Source organism: Falco punctatus (genome assembly GCF_963210335.1).
Source record: "Falco punctatus genome assembly, chromosome: 8".
NCBI classification, from domain to species: Eukaryota; Metazoa; Chordata; class Aves; order Falconiformes; family Falconidae; genus Falco; species Falco punctatus.
Genome location: NC_137588.1, coordinates 52,578,373 through 52,598,927, shown reverse-complemented (window position 1 = coordinate 52,598,927; position 20,555 = coordinate 52,578,373). Strand labels below are relative to the sequence as shown.

General features: G+C 37.9%; 1 protein-coding gene across 1 annotated transcript in view; it reads left to right on the top strand.

Annotated features, from left to right (window-relative positions):
* The window catches only part of ADRA1B (adrenoceptor alpha 1B), a 76,163-nt gene extending 58,689 nt beyond the window's left edge, over positions 1-17,474 (top strand). The window contains exon 2 of the mRNA XM_080398097.1: positions 16,356-17,474. Within this exon, the coding sequence (XP_080254223.1) occupies positions 16,356-16,918 (563 nt within the window). The 3' untranslated portion in view covers positions 16,919-17,474. The remainder of the gene's footprint in view (positions 1-16,355) is intronic.
* The last annotated feature ends 3,081 nt before the right edge of the window (positions 17,475-20,555 follow it).

Sequence of the window (20,555 nt, the reverse complement as noted above, 5' to 3'; positions counted from 1 at the left end):
GTAAAGTGTGCAGCCTGCAGAAAGTCTGGGGCAGATGTCAAATCAGGGGACAATATCTTCAGAGTTTATATATTAAGTACCCCTTTATGGTCGTTGTTAGAATTGAATTAGGTTTCAGAAACATTTTTATAGGGTGCTTTAACAAAAATCCTAGGTAAGAACACAGAGTTTCAGCACTGAAATGTTCTTGTTTTAGTTTACTGTTTGATGTTTCTACTGTAATACAGTAGGTCCTCTGGCATTATTAGGTGTCTTAAATGGAAATGAGTCTGATCTAATGATGAAGTGCAAAACTCCCCTGGGCTTTGGGAAGCTGAAAAAGTTCTAGTTCTCAGTTCAAAGGTCATTGATCAAAGGTCATTGATCAAATCCCAAAAGCAAACACACAAAGCCCACCGATCCCCACAGGAAGTTTCTTGGTTTCACTAAGTTTTAGTTCAGGCATTTCAGGAGATTGCCATGTGAGCTTTTGGCAGTCACTTTGTTCACTTTTAACTTTAAATTATTATTAAAGTATTTGATGTAGCCTTAATACATTGTTCTGTGTTCCCAAATCCTTGTGAAATTTGCTTATATTGCCTTTAATACTAGCGCTACCCGTGAAGTGAAATATCTCAAGACATTGAATTACTAAGCTCTCAAAAATATCTGTCCAAAATTCATTTCTCTGAGACAGAGACAATCTGGCAGCCTAAATATGGAAAGAGGTGGAAAAAGAAAAGGGAGACAAAGCCTTTATTAATGTTCTGTATTCATGTTTACTTAGTTACCCTACCAAAACATTTCTAATTGAGTGGTAAGTGAATATTTTTAGTAAGTGAATATTTTTATTCTGTTGTAGAAAACTAAATTGAGTTCAGCAACGTGGTACTGGTAAAGTGTTATAAAATTATCATTTTGGTGAATGTGTAATATCATATAGACTAGATTCTTTACTGCAAGATAACTACTTAAGCTATTGCAGGGCAACTGTATAACTCTAGCTTATTGTATTATAAACTTGAAAATCTTTATGATTCAGAATCTGCATAAAGCTAATGTTAAGGATGTCAAAAACTCTAAACAGAATAAAAATTGTGAGCAAAGTTCTCTTTGGCTACTGAAATTTAAGTCCTTGTGCTGGCTCTTAAAGAAAGTTTATAATATAGAGGAAGTTTTCAACTACAGCAAAAATAGATACCAGTGGGTAGGACATATATTTTCACCATATGGTATGTATGTATACCATACATAGGTATGTAGCTACTAGGTCATAATCCCCTGACAAAGTAGATTCCCTCCTTGATTTTGAACTATTGAAAGAACTTTGAAGAAAAAAAAAATAAATGTGAATGCAGTAGAGCATATCCATAGCTAGCAGAAGCCAGTATATCTACTGACACTGTTCAATAAACAGAGATGCAGACCAGTCCATTAAAAACATTATGGTCACAGGGCACAAGCAACATGAGAAATAATTAAATTTCTTGAAAGATTGTCAGTTTTCCTTTTGAGAAGTTATTTCATAACTCCTGATCTTTCCTGGGAGGTTTAATGAGTCATTGCTCAAGACACCTAAGTGGAGAATTTCTCTCTTGTCACAATATGATTTTCTCTCTCATATAAACTGTGTCCAAGGCATCAGTGAGGTGACAGGCTGAGAGCCTCCACCACAGCACACCATGTTCTGGCAGAGGGGCTGAATGGGCTCAAGAGCTAAACCCACTGCTGTGGGCTCTGACCTGACACAGACTGAATGTCTATAACCCCCAATACACTCACATCAGTGCTGTGAGCACTTGGTATCTCACAGAGCCAAGGTTCAGAAAAAGTTGCCGGTGTCAGTTAAAAGACTGAAAAAATCAGTATTTTGGTGTTGCAATACAGACTGCTGGCTCTCCTGTCCTCTTGAGACCCTTTCAGGAGCCCAACTCTTAACTGACAGCCTTTAGTCTAAGAAAGGGGTGAAAAAAGGTATTCATAGTATCCAATATGCTTTCAAACAGTAAGTACTTTCCCTTTGATTTTCTAACTACGAATAGGGCTGGGTTTGTTCCTTGTACCTGATCTCTTTTTTAAATTTATTTAGCACACTCCGGAATGTTGTACTTTTTTATCTCTGTATATCAGTGCAAAGTTAATTAATGCTGTTAGGCATGACTAAAGCATTGCTCACTAAAACAGGTGGGGAAAAGACCTTTTCCTGATATGCATAATGCAACCATGAACTGGAGGAGATAGCAGAAGAGCGGAGAAAGACTTTTTAAGGAGCTTGTTGTGTGTTGCACTCTTGGTACTAGAAATCTTTTGCTTTGTGTCTTGAAGTCACAAAATTAACTGAAATGCTATTAAGAACCCTTACAAAAAGCACACAATGGTATGAAATCAGTTTCAGTGATAGGCAAACCATAGAATCCAAAAGGTACTGATGATGTACAAAACTCTCCATAGGTGACCTGGGCTGCTTTGATCACAACCCACTCGCTCATCAGTGCAGGGCTGCGAACTACAATACCTCTTCTGCTACTGAGTCCAGACTAGATACTTATATTTGCTGTACTGGAAGGATAGGCTTCTTCCTTAGCTTGTGTTTTTTATACCTTATATTTGCACCATTAACCCAAAACACAACCTCACATCCACATCTTCACTGGTTTTTGTTGCTCCCTGTTTGACTCAGTAATGCCATGGCACTGCAGAATGGAGTCGACAGAGAAGCTCTGGATTTCAGAGGATCCAATCACAAAACATTTGGCAAGTTGGTAGACGTTATTTCTGCAACATGCCAAAACCATGTCTTAACAAATCTGCTTAAAAGTAGAGGAGCTTCCTTCTTCTTAGCTCTTCTACTAGTTTCTCAGACAAAATTATAATTCTTCCACTCTGGCATTTGAATGTATTTCACAGCTACCCATTTTGATATTCCAGACAAAGGATTATTGCATCAGGTGGCAGATATATACTGCGAACTGATGCAGTGCTGAAAGCAGGGATATTGCTTGAATAAATATTCCATGACAGAGGCAAAGAAATAATATTAACACTTACAGAGTGTTTTTCAAGTAAGAACCAAAAGGCTTTGCAAGGAAAGCTCTCTGACAGAGCTCTGTATACAGCTACAGAGAGGACTTACAGCAGTGACACGATGATGCACTGAGCATCATGAAATGATCAGTGTGAAGAATGACCCACAATCTTTTTGTAGGACTGAACCATGCTGCCTTTAGTGTTAAGCTCCTGATGATGCAGCAAAACTGGTATCAAAGAGAATCATGTGAGAAATTTGGTTTTATTCCAGAAGCTACCAGATATTCTTTCCAGAATAGAGCTACAGAATATCCCTGTGGCACACATTCATAAATGCTCCATGGCTTTCTCTTGCCACTCAAATTTTTGTGGTACAGCATAAAAAATAAAATTAAAACATACGTGTCTTTAAGACAACTTCTTGTGCCATAAATTCAGTGACTCATCTTTGAAAAGTATGTTGCTTCTTTAAAATAAATGTTTCTTTTATCCTCCCTCATACAAATCCTTTCTTAGGCATCAAGACTATATTAAATATGCATTGCTGAAAAAACACTGAGTAAAATAAATGATTTTTTCTGAAGACTAGAGCCCTGCAGAAATAAGGTACTCATTAAAACTCACTCCTTTAAACAAAGGGATATTAAATTTTATGCCAATACCTTCATTAAAAAAATGAATACAAAATGAAGGATCATATGTATCCCCCATGGCTACTATGTAAAGTTTAGTCTCATTCCTGTTAATTGAGATATCAGAGCTGGCTCGCCAGTCTTCTCCCAGACACACACACACACAAACCCCACAAAGGCAAAACTCACCACCTCCACTACTTTAATGAAAGCATATTCACTTCCCCAGCCTATTGCTTAACTCCAGCGGAGATCAGCAGAGCATTATTCACATCCCAGTTCAGAGACTAACTCTCCTTGCTCCCATAAAACCTGTGATCTTATCCACTGAAGTTAGAAACAAAATTCTTGTAACTTAACTGGCAGTTGGATAAGGTCTCAAGAGCCTCATAATGAATATACTACTCCTTTGACTACCGTTATATATTAAGCTTTTGAAACCACTCTATAAAATAACAAAAAAGAAGACAAAAATATTCTGCATGTGACAGGTCAGCCAATACAAAATTATTCTTAAAATAAAATGTTATTCAAGAACAGTATGTAGATTTATGTTACATCAGGCCAACCTCTGCACCTCTGCACTAAGAATCCCAAATTAGGCCACTTAGTTTCCCATGGGAAACACTTCAAGGCATTAGGTCCAGTGCTGTCAATGCTACTGGGTTCTGCTTTCTGCAAGGCTTTAGGCCTGGTTTGCCTTTCATCTCATTTTAGTCGTGCCTCCTCTCCCCCTCTCTACCTGGCCTAGTTCTGTAGATTTGATGCCCCCAAGTTAATAGTTACACAGAATTTGTACAAATTAATGATATATGGGGCAATCTGACCTCTGCCCCCTTACAGGTCAATCTTTGGTACAATGTTCAATTGCACAGGTGATAGCAGGAACCTGCTCCTCCTATTTTCTAGCCAATTCCTGTAAAACAAAACATAAGGGCATTTCCTGACGAGTACAGCATGTTTTATCACATGTGGAAGACTAGATTATTTAAACATTTCATTTTACTGCTAAAATAGCGTCCCTTAAGCTGATTGTGGTTTAAACCTTTTGGTTTGCAAGGGATGCCAATTAGCAGTTCCTTACAGACTTCTATTTTTTAGAACAAAGTTGTTATCAAAGCAGATGAAACTGCACAAATTCTGAGGTGCTCCCTATGTAGGCTTTTGACTTGCAGGTCAGAGGAACAAAGGGAAATCTTAAAGTATACAGTCTTATAAAAACAAATACACAAAGCAATACAGAAAAAATACAAAGAAATCAACTCATGTTGATTATTCAACCTCAGGGATGGCAGTAAATCCCATCTCAGGTGATGAGAAATCTCCAAGAATAAAAAATCAGGACTGAGCCACTGGGCAGCAATAGGAAATCTCAAAACTATTGAAATCAAAGAACGGAGAGAAGCATAATTTTAGAGGAAAGACTGCTTTCAGCATCCAGCATGCAGCAAGGCAGTGGATACAAGGTACTTATGCCAAAGGCATTTGCAAGCACATGCTATTGCTCAGTTAGTAGTCATGATGAAAGCACTGAGTAAAGTTATACAAGTGCATATGGTTCTAGAGGCCATACCTCAGGATCTCAGCTGCACATTCTTTAGTGTACCTATCTGTGAAATACAGACATGAAAAAACGTGTGATGATTCTTTTAGTATCTTCACGGAAGTCCTCCCACATAACCCACTGCAAGATTTTGTGCTATTTTGACAGGCTTCCAAGTGATACCTAGAAACTGAAAAGCAATAACCCTCAGTCTCTAACAAAAGAGATACAATATAATGGAAGTACATACAATATCTTTGTAGCTGTGTTATTCAATTCCATGGCAGAGTCCTATTATTTACCAATGATGCCCAAGGCAGATTGCCTCAGTTATAAGTCAGAAGTGAGAAGGGGAGAAGACACCAAAGCATGCTCAGCAATTGAAGATATTTAAGTATAATAAATGAAATGTCAGCAGACTGAGATTAGCTTTTCTAGACTCCTTTAATCAGCTAATCCTTTGTAAAACAAGAATAAGCTTGGCGCATATTCTTTCTAGTTAGCAAGCTGCAAAACTCTAACTCTTTTGGACAAAAGAGTAGTAACAATAATAACATGTTTCTGTCCCTATCTACTGTCAGTTTTAGAGTAACCAACAGAATTGTAACTAAAATTGATCTGAATTTTATCATATTTATATGAGGGCAATACAATTCAAGCACAAGTGAATTCTCTCCATGGTGTAAGTCATCATCGCTATTCTGGACTGAGAGGTGGAGTTTGTGTCAAAAATGTAAGTGCTTGATGGAATTTTTCCACATGTCATGTATTTTCCATATCTTGTATCTCCATGTTTTGTTATTCAAGATATACTCAGAATTTTTGCTAATGTGACAACTATGGATGAGGCATGAAAAACCTTAATCCTATTGCTCTTTTTTATTGCTTTTTAAAAAAACTACAGCTTTCCTTTTTTTCTTTCTGGGCTGGGCAAATAAAGCTCCTATTTGTTTTTTCTATTGCACTTCTAAGTAACAACTTGCAAATGGTGTGTTGTACCATATGTTTTTAAAAACATTTTTCAGCTCTCAATTATTTAAGAATCAACACCATCTTTTGTATGATGCAGGAAGGACAGTCATGGACCGCAGACCAGAGCAGGATCTCTGGAACAGATAATTATCTCTTAACTTCTGCCTATCAGAGACAATTTTACCGTGCTAGGAATGCCAGTTTAGTAGCTCTGTGGTTACATACGTAGGCAATGTCCCTTTAAAAATGCAAACATAGCTACTCTGCTTTGCAATTGCTTGTACCATAAGAAAGTTAGCAACTCTGGGTTTTAGTAAAAAGATCTGATCCCTATCTGCACTACAACTTCCATAACCAAAGCTTCAAGGAAGGTAAAGTTGTGGTTTTATTTTGGCCATTCTTGGCAAGTCTCCTTTTGGAGCCTTTAAAATGCTCTCAAACTTGAGCCATTGTGAATGAAGTTCATACAGGTCTCATAGAAGTGATTTGTTCATCTGAAATATAAGGTACCCTTTATCAGAGATAGATAGTGTGGATGATAAGAACTTGTGAATTTCAATTAGGATTAGAAATAGAAACAATAATTTTTTTCAGCCTACCAGACAGCAAGGAAAATGTTTTCCTTAGGTTTTGCTCTTACTCATGAGCATATCCATAGGGGGGTGTACTCTTTATGGTCAGATTCTGCATTTGTGCACGTCTGCTACTTTCATCTGCCTCCTTAAGAACTTGTCTAAACAGCATCAGGCCTTAGATTGGTATGAGTTACTGAGTTTAGTTAATACCAGTATTGTACTGGTTTGCAGACATTTATTTCCATTTTTGAATGGGATGGAGGAAAAAGTATGAACTACTTTTACCCTGTCAGAACAGTTAGGTGAGATTTCTGTGTGACTTCCTTGACTCAGCTGGAAAACAGAGAAATTAAAGACTGAAGGGTCGATGACTGGTTGAATGATACCTTCACCACCTCTCACAAGTGTTTGCTCACTGTAGGGCCAGAAGGTTCCAGCAAAGCTAATCCAGCAACTGCTATACATAGTCAGTTCTAGGACATAAATTACTCACAACAGGACACTCTTCTTGATAGCTGACCTAGATCCTTGGACATGTATGCCATTTGCCTATTAACACAATGCAGAATGAGAACCGCTGTACTTGCAACAGCATTGTATTTGTATTTCTATATCTCCCACATTATCTTCTGCAATATCATTATCTAGTCAGTTAGTCCTTATTTATTATATCTCCTTCCTCAACAGCAAAGTGCTCTCCCCCAACACACACACACAAGTTACCCACAAACTCGGGAGAGCAGCTCTGCAGCATGTTGGTGACTGCAAGGTTACTGGGATTCCCATGGTGTCCCCCAGCCTGGCAGCCTGGGCATTGCTGGGATATGCAGCCCAAGGCATCCCACAGAGACACAAACATGCTTGAAAACCATAACCAAATGCTAGCCATCATTACTTGTTTGTAGTAGTTACAATTTAACCATCCTTCCTTTAATTTTCTTTATTGAATTTTACCCTGTTGCTTTTGGATGCTCTTTTTTCACCATTACCCTAACCCTCTTCTCCAGAAGGCCTGCAGTCCCTCCCAGCTTGATCAATTCTTAATTTTATAACCATACTCTCTATTTCATCCTCTACTGTTCGTAAACTGTGGCTTTTTTCCTACATTAAATAAGTCCAGGGGAATGTAAACAAACATTGAATGCTGGAAGGAAAGAAATCAGAAGCTGTAGAAATCCAATTAGCTTTAAAACCTTGGCATGCTGACTTGGCTAAGCATGGGGTAAAAAGGACCGCAGAAAACTTAATAAAAGACAAACACATCCTTTCTGCATTCTCTAAACTCATAACATTCTGTTCAGAGGCAGCTTATTACTTTTACAGGGAGAATTTTACTAGCTATACACACATAGTATCTGAGCTTTCCTTGTTTATTAGGAAGTGGCCATAACTCAGCCATAAGCAGCTACCAGCAGTTACAGCTGCAGCAGGAGTCAAAGCATGAACTGCAGGAGATGCGGCGGTTCCCAGCCAGGCCATTAGCAGCCACCTACTGCCTAGCACGGGGCTCTTGCTGATCACATTACAAATTTGATCAAGTAACTTCTCATAGAAGACTGAGTTCCATCATTCCACAAATTTCTTGCAAAACAATAGTAATTTTTGGAAAAATTGTCTTCTCAGGAACAGATTGTTGGGTTTGATATTGTTGAAGCTTCCTGTTTTTCATGTTTCAGAACTCATCTGTTATCATTTCGTATTTTGCAATGCTTTTCATCACTAGAGCAGTTTTTAAAACATTGGAATTTTCTCTTGTGGAGAATGTTGAAAAGTTCAGATTAAACTCCAGCCAGAATGACTCCAATCTGCACCAAAACGGAATGATTCTCTCCTCTGAACAAAGGAGGGTATGTTTGCCTTCCAAGGTTACCTTAACTAGATTTGACCAGACAAAACTTCCAAATACTAATTACCAATTCTCTATTTCCATGTTATAGTATTCAAACAAGAAGGTGGTTTACTCTCCAGAATACTCCCAAATCAGTGTTTCAAGTTTTGAAACACTTCATTTTCTACTTGTTATGAATGGAGACAAGTAGTTTCAAATTTTATGGCTTTTCTTTAACCTTAAGACAATGACAAAACCCTGTGCAGTGAAACTCTAGTTTTCTACTACTGGAATACCAACTGACAAACAGCAAAGCACTTAAACAACTCTAGACCATTTTATTTCAATAAAAGCAAATGTTCCAGTAAACAGGAACATACACTCACCCTAGGTTGGCTCTCATCTTAGCAAAACAGGATTTAGATTTTGAAATGTGATTTTTTTTGTAATGGGCAGAAAACATAGCACCTGACAATGCAAAACTTATCCACAGAGACTTTTTCTCCTTAAATCCAGGAAATTTACAGTTCTCCTGTCCAACTATTATCTAATCTATGTATCAAATGCTTGATTGGGAACAGAACTGATGATTCTATAGTAATGTATATACTTAATTGATAACAAATACACAACTTATTAAAAAGGAGGTTTAATTAATAAAAGACAATTATCACAACATGAAATTATTAGAGAAGAGATTAGCAGTTGGAGTTAAGAACTAAGTAAGACATAAGCAGAGTAGAAATAAATATTTAAAAATTAAGAGGAAGACAGGAAATTACTGGAGAGTGAACATGCCTGGATGGAAAAAGAAAAAGCAGAGATATTAAAGAGAAAGCAGGCAGTAAAGGAGAATATGGTTAATTTTATGTTAAAAAATCATTAACAGCTTAAAATTTTCCTCCCATTGGGTACAAATAATAAATACAGGGCATTCTTGAAAATACATACACAAAGAATACCCTCTCCCATGAAGATGATTCACACAAACATTAACATCGGATGTAAAACCATTCAAATGCCTGTCAGATGCAAACTGCAGCATACTGGGCTCTGTAACAGGAATGGAGCCAGCAGATGGAGCAAAGTGATTATGGCCTTTTACTCAACACTCAGACCGTGCCTGGAGTACTGCATCCATGCAGGGGAAGACAGCGATCAACTGGAATGAGTCCAGTGCAGGCAACAAAAACAATCACAAGGCTGGAGCACATTGTGTGAGGAGAGTTGAAGGAATGGGTCTCCTTCAGCCTGGAGAAGGGAAAGCTTCAGGGGACCTAATGCAGTGTTGACCCTGCTTTGAGCAGGGGGCTAGACAAGAGACTCCATAACTTCCCTTCCCACTGCAATAATTCTGTAGTTCTATTATGTTCTTGGCTTTCAGCCCCATCACATATAAATATATATACATTCCATGCACAAAGGATGAAGGGAGGAAATACAACCACACAATGGAACCCAGTGATATTTCACAGATGACTGTTGTCACAAACTATTTGTTGCTTATACGTTGTTATTTCCTCTGTGTGGCTTAAAATAGCACACAGAACAGAATGGCACAGAGATATCAAAGACAATTTCAAAAGTTCTAACTCATAAAGATTATCTTACAGGTTATTTTTCAGATATAAACTCCAGCTAATCACTGTAGTATCTGATCACCTTGCATAAGCACACAATTGGAGTAGCAAGTTTGCTCCCTTCTCCTGGAAGTAGTTTGGGGTGTTTTGTCTGGTTGGTTGGTTGCATTGGCAGGTCTAATTTTGATGCTAAGTTCTTCCTTCCATAAAGTGGAAATAGAAACTCAAATATGTCCTGTGTATTACACTTTCGTCAAGAAGCTCGCCAACTACTACATTAAGGATCCTTAAATAGAAGGTCTTAACTTTCCCATCCTCCTTTCTCTACAAATACAGCAGTCTGTTGTGAGAGGTAGCAAAGGAGCAGGTATTTAGATGGAAGAAAAATAGACCAGGAAAGAATATGAGGGGTGGGTGGGTGTGCAGGTATGTGTATGCATGCATGCGTGCATGTGTGTGTTTCTCCTCTGCAGAGGGCCACATCAAAACCTCCTTCAGTGAAGAGTTGTCCTTAGTTAAGAGTATTGGGATTAAGCCAGTTCAGAAAATTTTCCTGCTGCTTACCCTGATATTTTAAGGACTCTTCCAAAGTCCACTGAAGTTCTTATGAGCCTTTACAAAGGCTTTCAAAGACTCCCACTGACTCCACTGGACTCTGAATTTTAATCTCAGTGATGTTCTGGACAGATATTCTGCAGAATATATGAAAAAATTGATATGGCAAATTGCTTCCCACAACATTCCTTAATTTCATTGAGGATGCTTTACTTACTTTCTGTGTAATAAAGAATTCATTATAAAGAACCAGACTCTAATCAAAATTAGCTGTTACTAAATAAAATACTTATTGATTCCTTTTCATGATATTTGCTGCTGCTCAGTGTATTCCCAAACTGAATAGCTCTATCAACTCTGTGAGCATGGTCAAAAACAATCAAAACTGATCAATCTGATTGAGTTTCTGAAATATTTCCTATTCTCCATTTGTTCTGGACACAGGCTTTGCAAAAGCTTCATTGGTGTCAATGGTGCAATCAGAGGATTGTGGGGCTATGTTTAATAAATCACAGGGTTTAGTGCAGAAAAGTAAAAAAGAATAGAAAATACACATTCTTTTAGAGTGAAGATGTTAAACATGAAGCGTCAGGAAAGTGATCAGTTTGAGTAGGGAAGTCACTCTGGCTACCCTTGTCACAAATAAATCACTGAGGAGATAATCATGCAAAATTTTCCAGCCATTTTGAAAAGTAATCTAAATCAATACAGGGAAATATTTAATCTGTTTATCAGACTGCGATGGGAAAGTAGTTGGAGATTAGGGGAGGAAATATTACTCTGATGTTTAGAGAGTGTGTCTAGTAGGCTTAGTTTTATCATTTTATCAAGGTACCAAAATAGCCTGCAGTTGTTTGCTCCTGACAGGTTAATTATGAGGTAAGGCATGTCTGCAGCTAAATAAAAGGTAATGTTGTTAATTCCAAGAACAAGGTAGAGAAAAGGGTGATGTTAAAAATATACAAGGCAATCAAAGTATTTTGTATATCTTTATATGGTAAGAGGCAGTGGAGCTTTGCATAATAGTCACCAAATTAAACTATATTTAGAAGTACATGGCATGTATGGCAACATCTATCTAAACCACCTTCTGAATAATAAAGAACAGCTTCTCTCTGTAGAAAACTCAGGCTGGGATTCCACCCAGTGAAGAGGGACTGAAGACAAAAACTTAGAAACTTTCTGAAGCCCTGAAGAGAATAAGTGCCCAAATAAGTATCTCTCTCGGACATTCCAGTTTTCTAACAGTTAATCCTCAACCTAAATAATGGATATATTTACCAAGGGGATCTAAGCCTACAGTATCTGGTAGGCTGCCAAAACTTAAGCCATTAAAGTTTTCCTGATGAAAACAGTTATATTCTGCAGTTAATTGGAGAAAAAAGGGACTAGAAGCGATTTGAAGAGGTCATTCAGGGTACCCTCCAACCCAAAGATTGGATCAGCTATACATATATCAGTAGATGTGTGTCTATTCTGTTTTTAAAAGACTCCAGGGGTGGATTTTTACATCCTTCTTAGGTAGTATATTCCAGAATTTTCCTTTCTTGGAAGACAGAAAGTGTTTCCGAATCCATAATCTCAGTTTGCCTTGCCACGATTCAAATCACTGTGCTTCATATATTTGCCACTGTGGACCTGGAAAACAATTTCATTTCCTTCTTAGCAGACAACTTATGTTTTTAAAGATGAATTGTCATGTTTGTCCTTAGTCCCTTTTCCTTCACCATGATGCAAGTCGTATTACAAAACTACTACATTTCAGAGCATCTGTAGCTTTTGGTGGTAGAAGATCTCTTCATTAGCCACGGATTCCATCACAGGTGGTTTTGCTATGATCATGCAGTATAGCCTCTGCACAGCCAGCAATGTATCTGATCATGTGCATCAACCAGTTTCTGTTAATCCCAGGAAATATTCTTGAATTCTGCTTTTTCTTGGGTGGTGACAAACATAGCACAACCCACTGAACACACTACTTGGATGTGCTGTACTACCCACTGTGAGTTCTAGTGGTTGAGAGTTGTGCCAGGTCTCCTGGTTCTCTTCCTGGTAAAATAAACTTTCTTACTTGTGAAAATGAGTTGGCACATGACCTTCAACTGATTGCTTCTACTCTCCCCCAGCTCAGATTGCCCACTGGTAAAATCAGGATGGCACAAAGTCAGGATGACAGACAGATGAAAAGTGCTACCTGAGAGCAAATGAATGGTGCTCCTGTATATGAACTTATTCTCACTGGGACTGCGGTGACCCCTTTTATTGCTAGGGCCTTCTTGGAATAATCACCTACCACCTGATTTTTGAAAAAAAATGAGAAAGTAATGGAACATTATACGATAGACAAAATTCATAAGATGAAATCCATCTCCCTTCAGAGCAGCTGCAGATATAGATAGATATAGATATAGATATAGATATAGATATAGATATAGATAAAGGAAGGGTAGAGGAGTTAAGAATTCTATCCAGGTTTATTACATCAGTCTGAAATAAGATCAATTAACAAACCAGTCTATAAATCAATGGCTTATTTATCAAATTAATATTCCTTGTTCAGAAATGCATACTTCCTCACCTTCTTGTGAAAACTTAATCTACTAGTTCATGTATAATTAAGAGTCAAGTAACACTTGAATTGTGCTATTTGCAGAAACAGGAAAAAGTGGAGAATGAAGTAGTGTGTAATGATCAGTGTTTTCATTAACTCTTTGAAACTTATTCCTGAATTTCTTAGTTTCAAAACTTTTCTACTATTGTAGCTAAATGTTAACATTTATTTTAAAATCACACCACCACATAGCTTTTCAAACTTATATGTTTCCAAATTTTCTGGTAATGACTCAGCTAAGGTCATGATAGCTTTTAAATGATTGATCCCAGTTCAGTGATTTTTCTAGACTCAGGTCTGAACACAAGATGCCTCTGTCAGTCAGGGTTGCTATGAGGAAATTCTCTGCTCTTTTGTGCTGCTGCCCTTTAATATAAAAAAGACCTTTGAAAATGCCTTCTGCAGCTGCTGAAAATGGCCTGCTGTCATTTTTTCAAATGGCATTTGAAAAACAGATTATCATGAAAGATAAGCATAAACTCCTTACCTTTTTTCCCTAGGGAATACATACTTCTTGAAGCAGTTTTAAAAGGTTAGCCATTTTGCAGCACTCAGCTTCTTACCTTTTTCCCTGCTTGGTCTTTTATTCTTTATTGTATGTAGTTAAATTCAGTTCATGTGCAATATAGATTATATAAGCACAACTCTTTCATCTGCATTGGTTCCCAGTTACCTTCTTTATAGCTTAGCTCATTTTATTTCTTAGGGAATTTCACAAAATTTGTCAGTAAATGTCCTTAATATTTTTTTATTATTTTATTAAAAACTATACCACAGCATTTACTTTGTCCATATTTAACCTGCCTAAAAATATTTTAACCTGGTAGAGGAACGTCCTGTAGATTACCATTTGTTAGAATATGAGAGAAAGGCAAACTCATTGATCTGGAAAAATTCACCACTGCTCATTCAACATTCACACGTAAGAAAAAATGGGACCTCTTTAGCCACTTCAAGAGGTTTACTGGGTTTTAAAAGCTAAAATATATATTTTAGGGCAGTTCCATAAAAAATTAAGAATTTATCAGTGTGAGCTCCAAAAAAATCCTTGTTGTACATAATAAAGCTTTATACTTGTTCCCTGTTCCCTAAACTCAAGGGAAAATATTAGCAAATATTATTTACAGAACGAATCCTGAAAAGGTTTGCAACTGTGCATGTAGGAGATTTTGGAGCATCTTCCTCATCTTGGCTGTAATTATAAACTTATACCAACTTTTCCTGAAGCTTTGTAAGAATTTGACACCTATTTAATGGCTTATACCATAGAATCATATGAGTTATCGCTGAATCTTTCATCAACGAGTATGTAACACTCACAAGACAGTTTTAAATGTTTTCATTGATTTGATTTATCTGTTGGAAATTTATCAAATACAATGCATAGTTTCTCTGATGTTAGACATGTTGTTCTCTACTTTCTGTATTATCAGTCAGGACAGATGGAGGATCTCCATCAGATAGACAAAAGCATTGGTGAAACCTGGCAGATCATTTGCAGCAACAAAGCAGTAAGGGACATGGGTTCAACTTACAAGAGTCTTGTACATGGAGTAAAAGTCAGTAAAGTGCAGGAGTCATGAAAGAAATACTATAAATCTTGTAATTTTAAACCTCCATTTTAACTTTAAGGGCTAGCATGTTGCTTATTTCCGAGGCAACAGGTAGAGCTAGTGTTAGCTGGCATCATCCCAAAACACTGCCAGGGAAGAAATCTATTATTCTGGATTCACAGGATCTGTCCTGACTCCTGTTGCCCCGGTGAGCAGGAAGAAGAGATAGCTGATGCCATCTCAGCATCTTAATTTCTCTTCTCTAGCCAGCTCAAGGACTAGTTGACACACTGAGGAGCACAGTGGATATGTGAGGAACAAAACATACTTACTTCCCTTTGGATTTCTTGTGAGCTAAGAAGGCTCAGACCCCTATAGTCAGCACCAGGCCAGCATTGCCATCTAAATAAACAGCAGTATCTGCTGTGGCACGAGAGCTATTTACCCACAAAGCTAGGAAGAGCTTTTGCATAGTTTTGAGGCCCAAGCCATGGCCTCTACATTGCTATGAGATGGGAAATACGCCTAGAATCATATCCCTCCCCACTAAGGCATCCTGACAGTCACAACTGACTCAGCTGCCTTCACAGGCCAGGGATTTGAAACCACTCCAGTGTAAAAGGTCACTCTTCACAGAGATGTGACATTGAGGCTTAAGTGTCACCTTCCATTTGAAAAACTCTTTAAAATCTAACACCAGTTCTTGAAATAAGAATTCTTTCCTGAATCCCCACTCTTTGATTACTTAAGCCAGACACAAAGGTGTTTGCCCACCTGGATAACTGTTGAATGCCTAAATACTAAAAGTACATGAAATGGATTTCCCAGGATGAGTTTTTCATTTGGGCAGCCTCTGTAGGGAAATTATTTTGTGTTAACAGAAGAGGAAGTATTCATAAAATAGCTTCTTTGTTCAGGTTACACCATTTTTATGAATGCCTGAGATATGGGAAGTATCATAATTAACTTCAGGTTTCAAGAGGTTTGTACTATCATAATAATCTAGATAAATGGGATGATGTTTAGGAGCTTCCAAAGAAAGTATTAGAAGTTATAAGGTATGTCTGAACACACTCCTTCCAAGAAGCCTAGGAACAGTTAGGCCTCTTTCTTCAAAAATTACATTTAAAAGCGCTTTGAAGAAGGCACAATCTTATTCCATGTGTGCATTGTGCAGCAGCTTGGACAATGGAGGTTTGATCTTTCACTGGAATCAATAGATGTTAGTGTAATAGATGTGTACATATAAACACAAGGACTGCTTTTTATTTTTAATTCTACATTAATTATGTGCTTCCTTAGCTTTAAGATGGTGGAAAGCATTTCCTTATTAGCTGTAAAAATCACAAAAATAACATTTTATTACCAAAAGACTGAAAATGAAAGCAACATGCATTAAAGATTTTGAATAAACAGATGATCTGATGGCACATTTACCCTTCTCAAAGGCAGACAAACCAATTATCTCAGATGTTGTCTCTGCTTGTTTCTTCTGGACAGGATCTCTGTTTTCGGCTCTGAAGCCCCCTGAAACGATCTTCAAGGTGATTTTTTGGCTTGGCTACTTTAACAGCTGCTTGAATCCAATCATCTATCCTTGCTCAAGCAAAGAATTCAAGAGGGCTTTCATACAGATCCTAAAATGCCAGTGCCACCGTCGAAAGCAGCTGGGGTGGTGGGCCTATAGCTACAGAAACTGGAATCGGTGCTCCTTTGAACACCCTAGGAAAGACTCTCTGGAAGACAGCGGGAGTTTCCTTAGTGGCAGTCAGAGGACATTATCTTCAGCATCTCCCAGCCCTGGCTACCTGAGCAAAATCACTCACCCACATATGGAGATGTGCACATTCCAGGAATGGAAAAACTCCAGCTCTTTCCTGAGCCCCTTACAGGAAGGCAGCAGACAAAAGGACCCATGCCAGTTCTTTACCTTCAATCTCTTAACAGAGCGCAATGGACATGTTCCTGCTGGCAGCCAAGTTTCCAGTAATAGAGACCATGAGGACCTCTGTGACACACTGAATAGCAAAACCGACTGTAGAGCAAACATGACGCTGGAATGAATGGATTCTAAATTGTCTGTTCTCTTTGTACACTAACCTGATTGACATTTATTCCCAGTGAAGAAATGGACCTTTGCACAGTTTCTCAGTATAGCACTGAAAGGAAGCCAGTGAGGAACGGGCAGATTTATGTCGAACAGGCAGATTTATGTCACAAGCGCAGCACAAAATTGGGGCTAACCATATTCTGCCAGAGGCTACTGAAGCAAAAACAGAATGCAGGAAAGATGCCGCATAAACCCAGGGAAGTGCACACTGAATTATTTAGCTGTCACGGAAGTGCTGTGGAACAGCCAAATACATGTGTATATAGAAAGAATGTATAAATATGGGGTGGGCAGGAGAAATGTGTATGAATGTGTGTGTGTACATGTGTGCTAGTCGCATGTATGGGTGCCTGAGAGTGGAAGTAAGCAATGCAGTGTTGTTTGTACACCTGCAGGTTACTAACAACCACTGATCTTGCCTGTGATTTCCTATTGTTGCTGTACTTCACTGTACATTAGCACTTTAGAAATGGAAAACAATTACAAAGATTAAAGTAATTTCGAAACAATTTAAATACTTGCACAGATTACTACAGGACTGGAATTCAGCCAAGTTCCCCCATCACAATTTTCACTTCAAAATAAAACACTCAGTGGTTAAGTTTGCCATTGTAACTCCTAGGATGCTCCTGAATCTCTCTGCAGTTGCTTCCCTTCCATGATTCCCTTATCACCAACATATGTAACTCCTCTATCCTTCACCATGTTCTTTTTTGAAAGTTTGAAAATATCAGCAATGACGAGAGCTCATAATCTACATTTCAGCACATTAGTAAGTGTCCTGTAAACATACAGGCTACCAGAGGATTTGATTACTACAAGCAACACTCATAAATCACTCCAAATACCTCATAAACAGTGTCATGAACACAGCACAAAAGAGCAGTGACCGATGAAGGCCCAAAACCCAGCCTTAAGACAAACACACTGAGGCCCTGGTTCTTTCAGTGCACTGTGAAAACAGTACTGCACATTTAAAGGCTTTTGCTTTGCCACTTGGATAAGAAGAGAAAAAGTCAAAACAATGGAGTAGTGTAAGTTTCACTGTCATTAATATTTTTCAGCTCAGTAATATAGTACTCTAACAGAACTCCTGAGAATACCTTCTAGGACGTTTTAGGTCACGTTTGGAAGTTATTTTCATCTCTTCCAATTAAGTGTGAATCACTAAACTGATGACTGATTTTTTTACATAAAGTGGTAAAAACTGTGGAAAGTGGTATTTACTCTTTCCTCCAACCAAGACTTTCCTTATTAGGAATTACGGTGACATTTTTTAAAGCTTGAAATGGAGAATGAACCATAAACAGATGCACTAGAAACACTTAGGGACAATCTAACAATGCTAGGTCCCAAAGGAGAGCCATTTCCTTTTGTTTCCTTAAATGTATATTCTTTCATTAAGTAGACAGTGATGGATGTGGATTGTGGTTAGATGAAATATCCCCCATCTCAGTGAGCAACGATAGGAAAGTCATGTTCCAAGGTGTTCCCATGGTCTTATGCTATAGTAAGAATCTCACAAATATATTTTAAGTCTTACCTTGGTTGAAGTTATGGCCAATCTCCTATTTTAATAATTCAATTTTTATTGGGGTAAGTCTGTAATTTCCTCTTAAAGGAAAAATGCTTATAAAATTAGAAGTATTATAAAACAGAAAAACAAACTCTTATTGTTCATATATTGAGGCTGCCATAAAGAATATTCTATCTAGCTATGATATACTAGTATGAAGCTATCCTCATTGGGCCCCTAAATGGCAGAGGGCTGTATTTCTAATCTATTGTTACAATTTTTGGAAGGAACCAACAGTAGTCTGTCAAACACTTTTGGGTTTTATAAAGCTTCTTCAAAATTACTGTTAATTGAAAATAGATTTGTTTAACCTAACCACCTGACAGCACAATTCAGCTAGATTTTGAGTCACACATGACTTGTACACTATAAAGTAAATCCAAGTAATGCTATCCATATTTGAAAATTTCTAAGTGATACTACGAGGTTTCAGAATAAATAGCATTCCATTACTCTAAAGCCTTTAACTATGTAGCTTTCAGAGACTGACAGTTCTTTTAATTAGTTTCTAGTCCTAACAAAGACTGTGTTATCATTTAAGCTCCTTAAACAATGTCATAATTCTCTAACTACCTATGAAATCAGATAGGCTTTTATCCCATACTGCAGTGACATACGAGTACTTATAATCTTTGTACATTTTTACACAGAATGTAACAAAAACTGCAAGGAAAGCTCCCTTACTTTTTTGAGATCTATAAAAAGAGATTTTCAGCCATTTCAGTACTGAAAAAACAGCTTTCTCTAGACACTGTAATTGATCAGGAGGAGAAGATATGCATTCACATCATGCTAATCCATGCCATTTACAATATCCAGTGCCTCTAACCTTATGAATCATATACCAAAATCCTCAGAGAGCCAAAACCTCCAAAAACGTGCCATAAGCCTTAAAGACTGGAGAAAAGAAGGCATTCCACAGGCACAATATTATTTTTTCCCAAGAGTTACACTGCTCTTCTCTAAATTTGAGCTGGGAAGGCTGCTGGACTCTGCAGGGACAGCAACACGAACTCATCCACCCCTGCTAGCTTGCTTTCTCTCACAGCCAGCCACAGCACTGCTGCTCTTCCCATGCCCTACCTAGCGTGGGAGACAGTTTGAACTGCATGCAAAACATATGTGGCTTAAGATGCACAGGATCTCTACCCTGTAGTGCTTCCTTTCCTCAAGCCCAAGTCCAGCAAGTATATTGGGGCAACCTCCCTGGAGACGTGACTAGGTTATGCTGCCTTGCCAGGAAAACAGGAAACTAAGAGAAGCTTTGCTTTGGGATTTCTGATACTAGGGAAAACAAGAAGGGGGAAAAAGTTTTTTCAACATCTTATGTTGAAGATGGAAAACAAGAAATTGGAAATAATTACAGGCAATCAAAACAAATACATTCTGGTATTTCTAAGACAGACATTTACATCAGGCTGAGTTTTCATAGCTATTCATTAGGCCACATCTTAAGAGATCATCTCATACAATCCCTAGCATCACACAGATGAAGGAATGACAAACTGTGGGCTCCAGCACAGCAAACAGTGATAACAGAAATAAGTAGGAAATTCAGGCAATACCTGATACATACTTCAGATACCACTTTAACAGTTTGTCATTCTTAATCACTACCCAATTAAATTTTAAGATTGGAGAGCCTACAATTTGTAGCTGTAACAATTATAAGATGGAAATAATATTTCTCCAAAATACATTTCTTTTCTCCAAGCTTTCTTCCAGGTCATGTATACATCTTGCTCTGCTAGGTTCTCCATAGCCATGCATATTACACGACTTCCCCAAAACAAATAGATGACTGCTGATCTTCCAAGCTCTTTACTTTTCGTCTTAGGAATTCCCATTTTTGTAGGGTCACATAACAGCCTGTTCTTATACACAGCAACACTGTACCAGTGGGGTGTCATTCACGCAAATGTGTTAAATTACAGAAGACTTCAAAAAAGTCATGTTGCATCTGCTCATAAGCTGCCAACAACACCTACTTCACCTTCAGCCACAGCTTCAATGA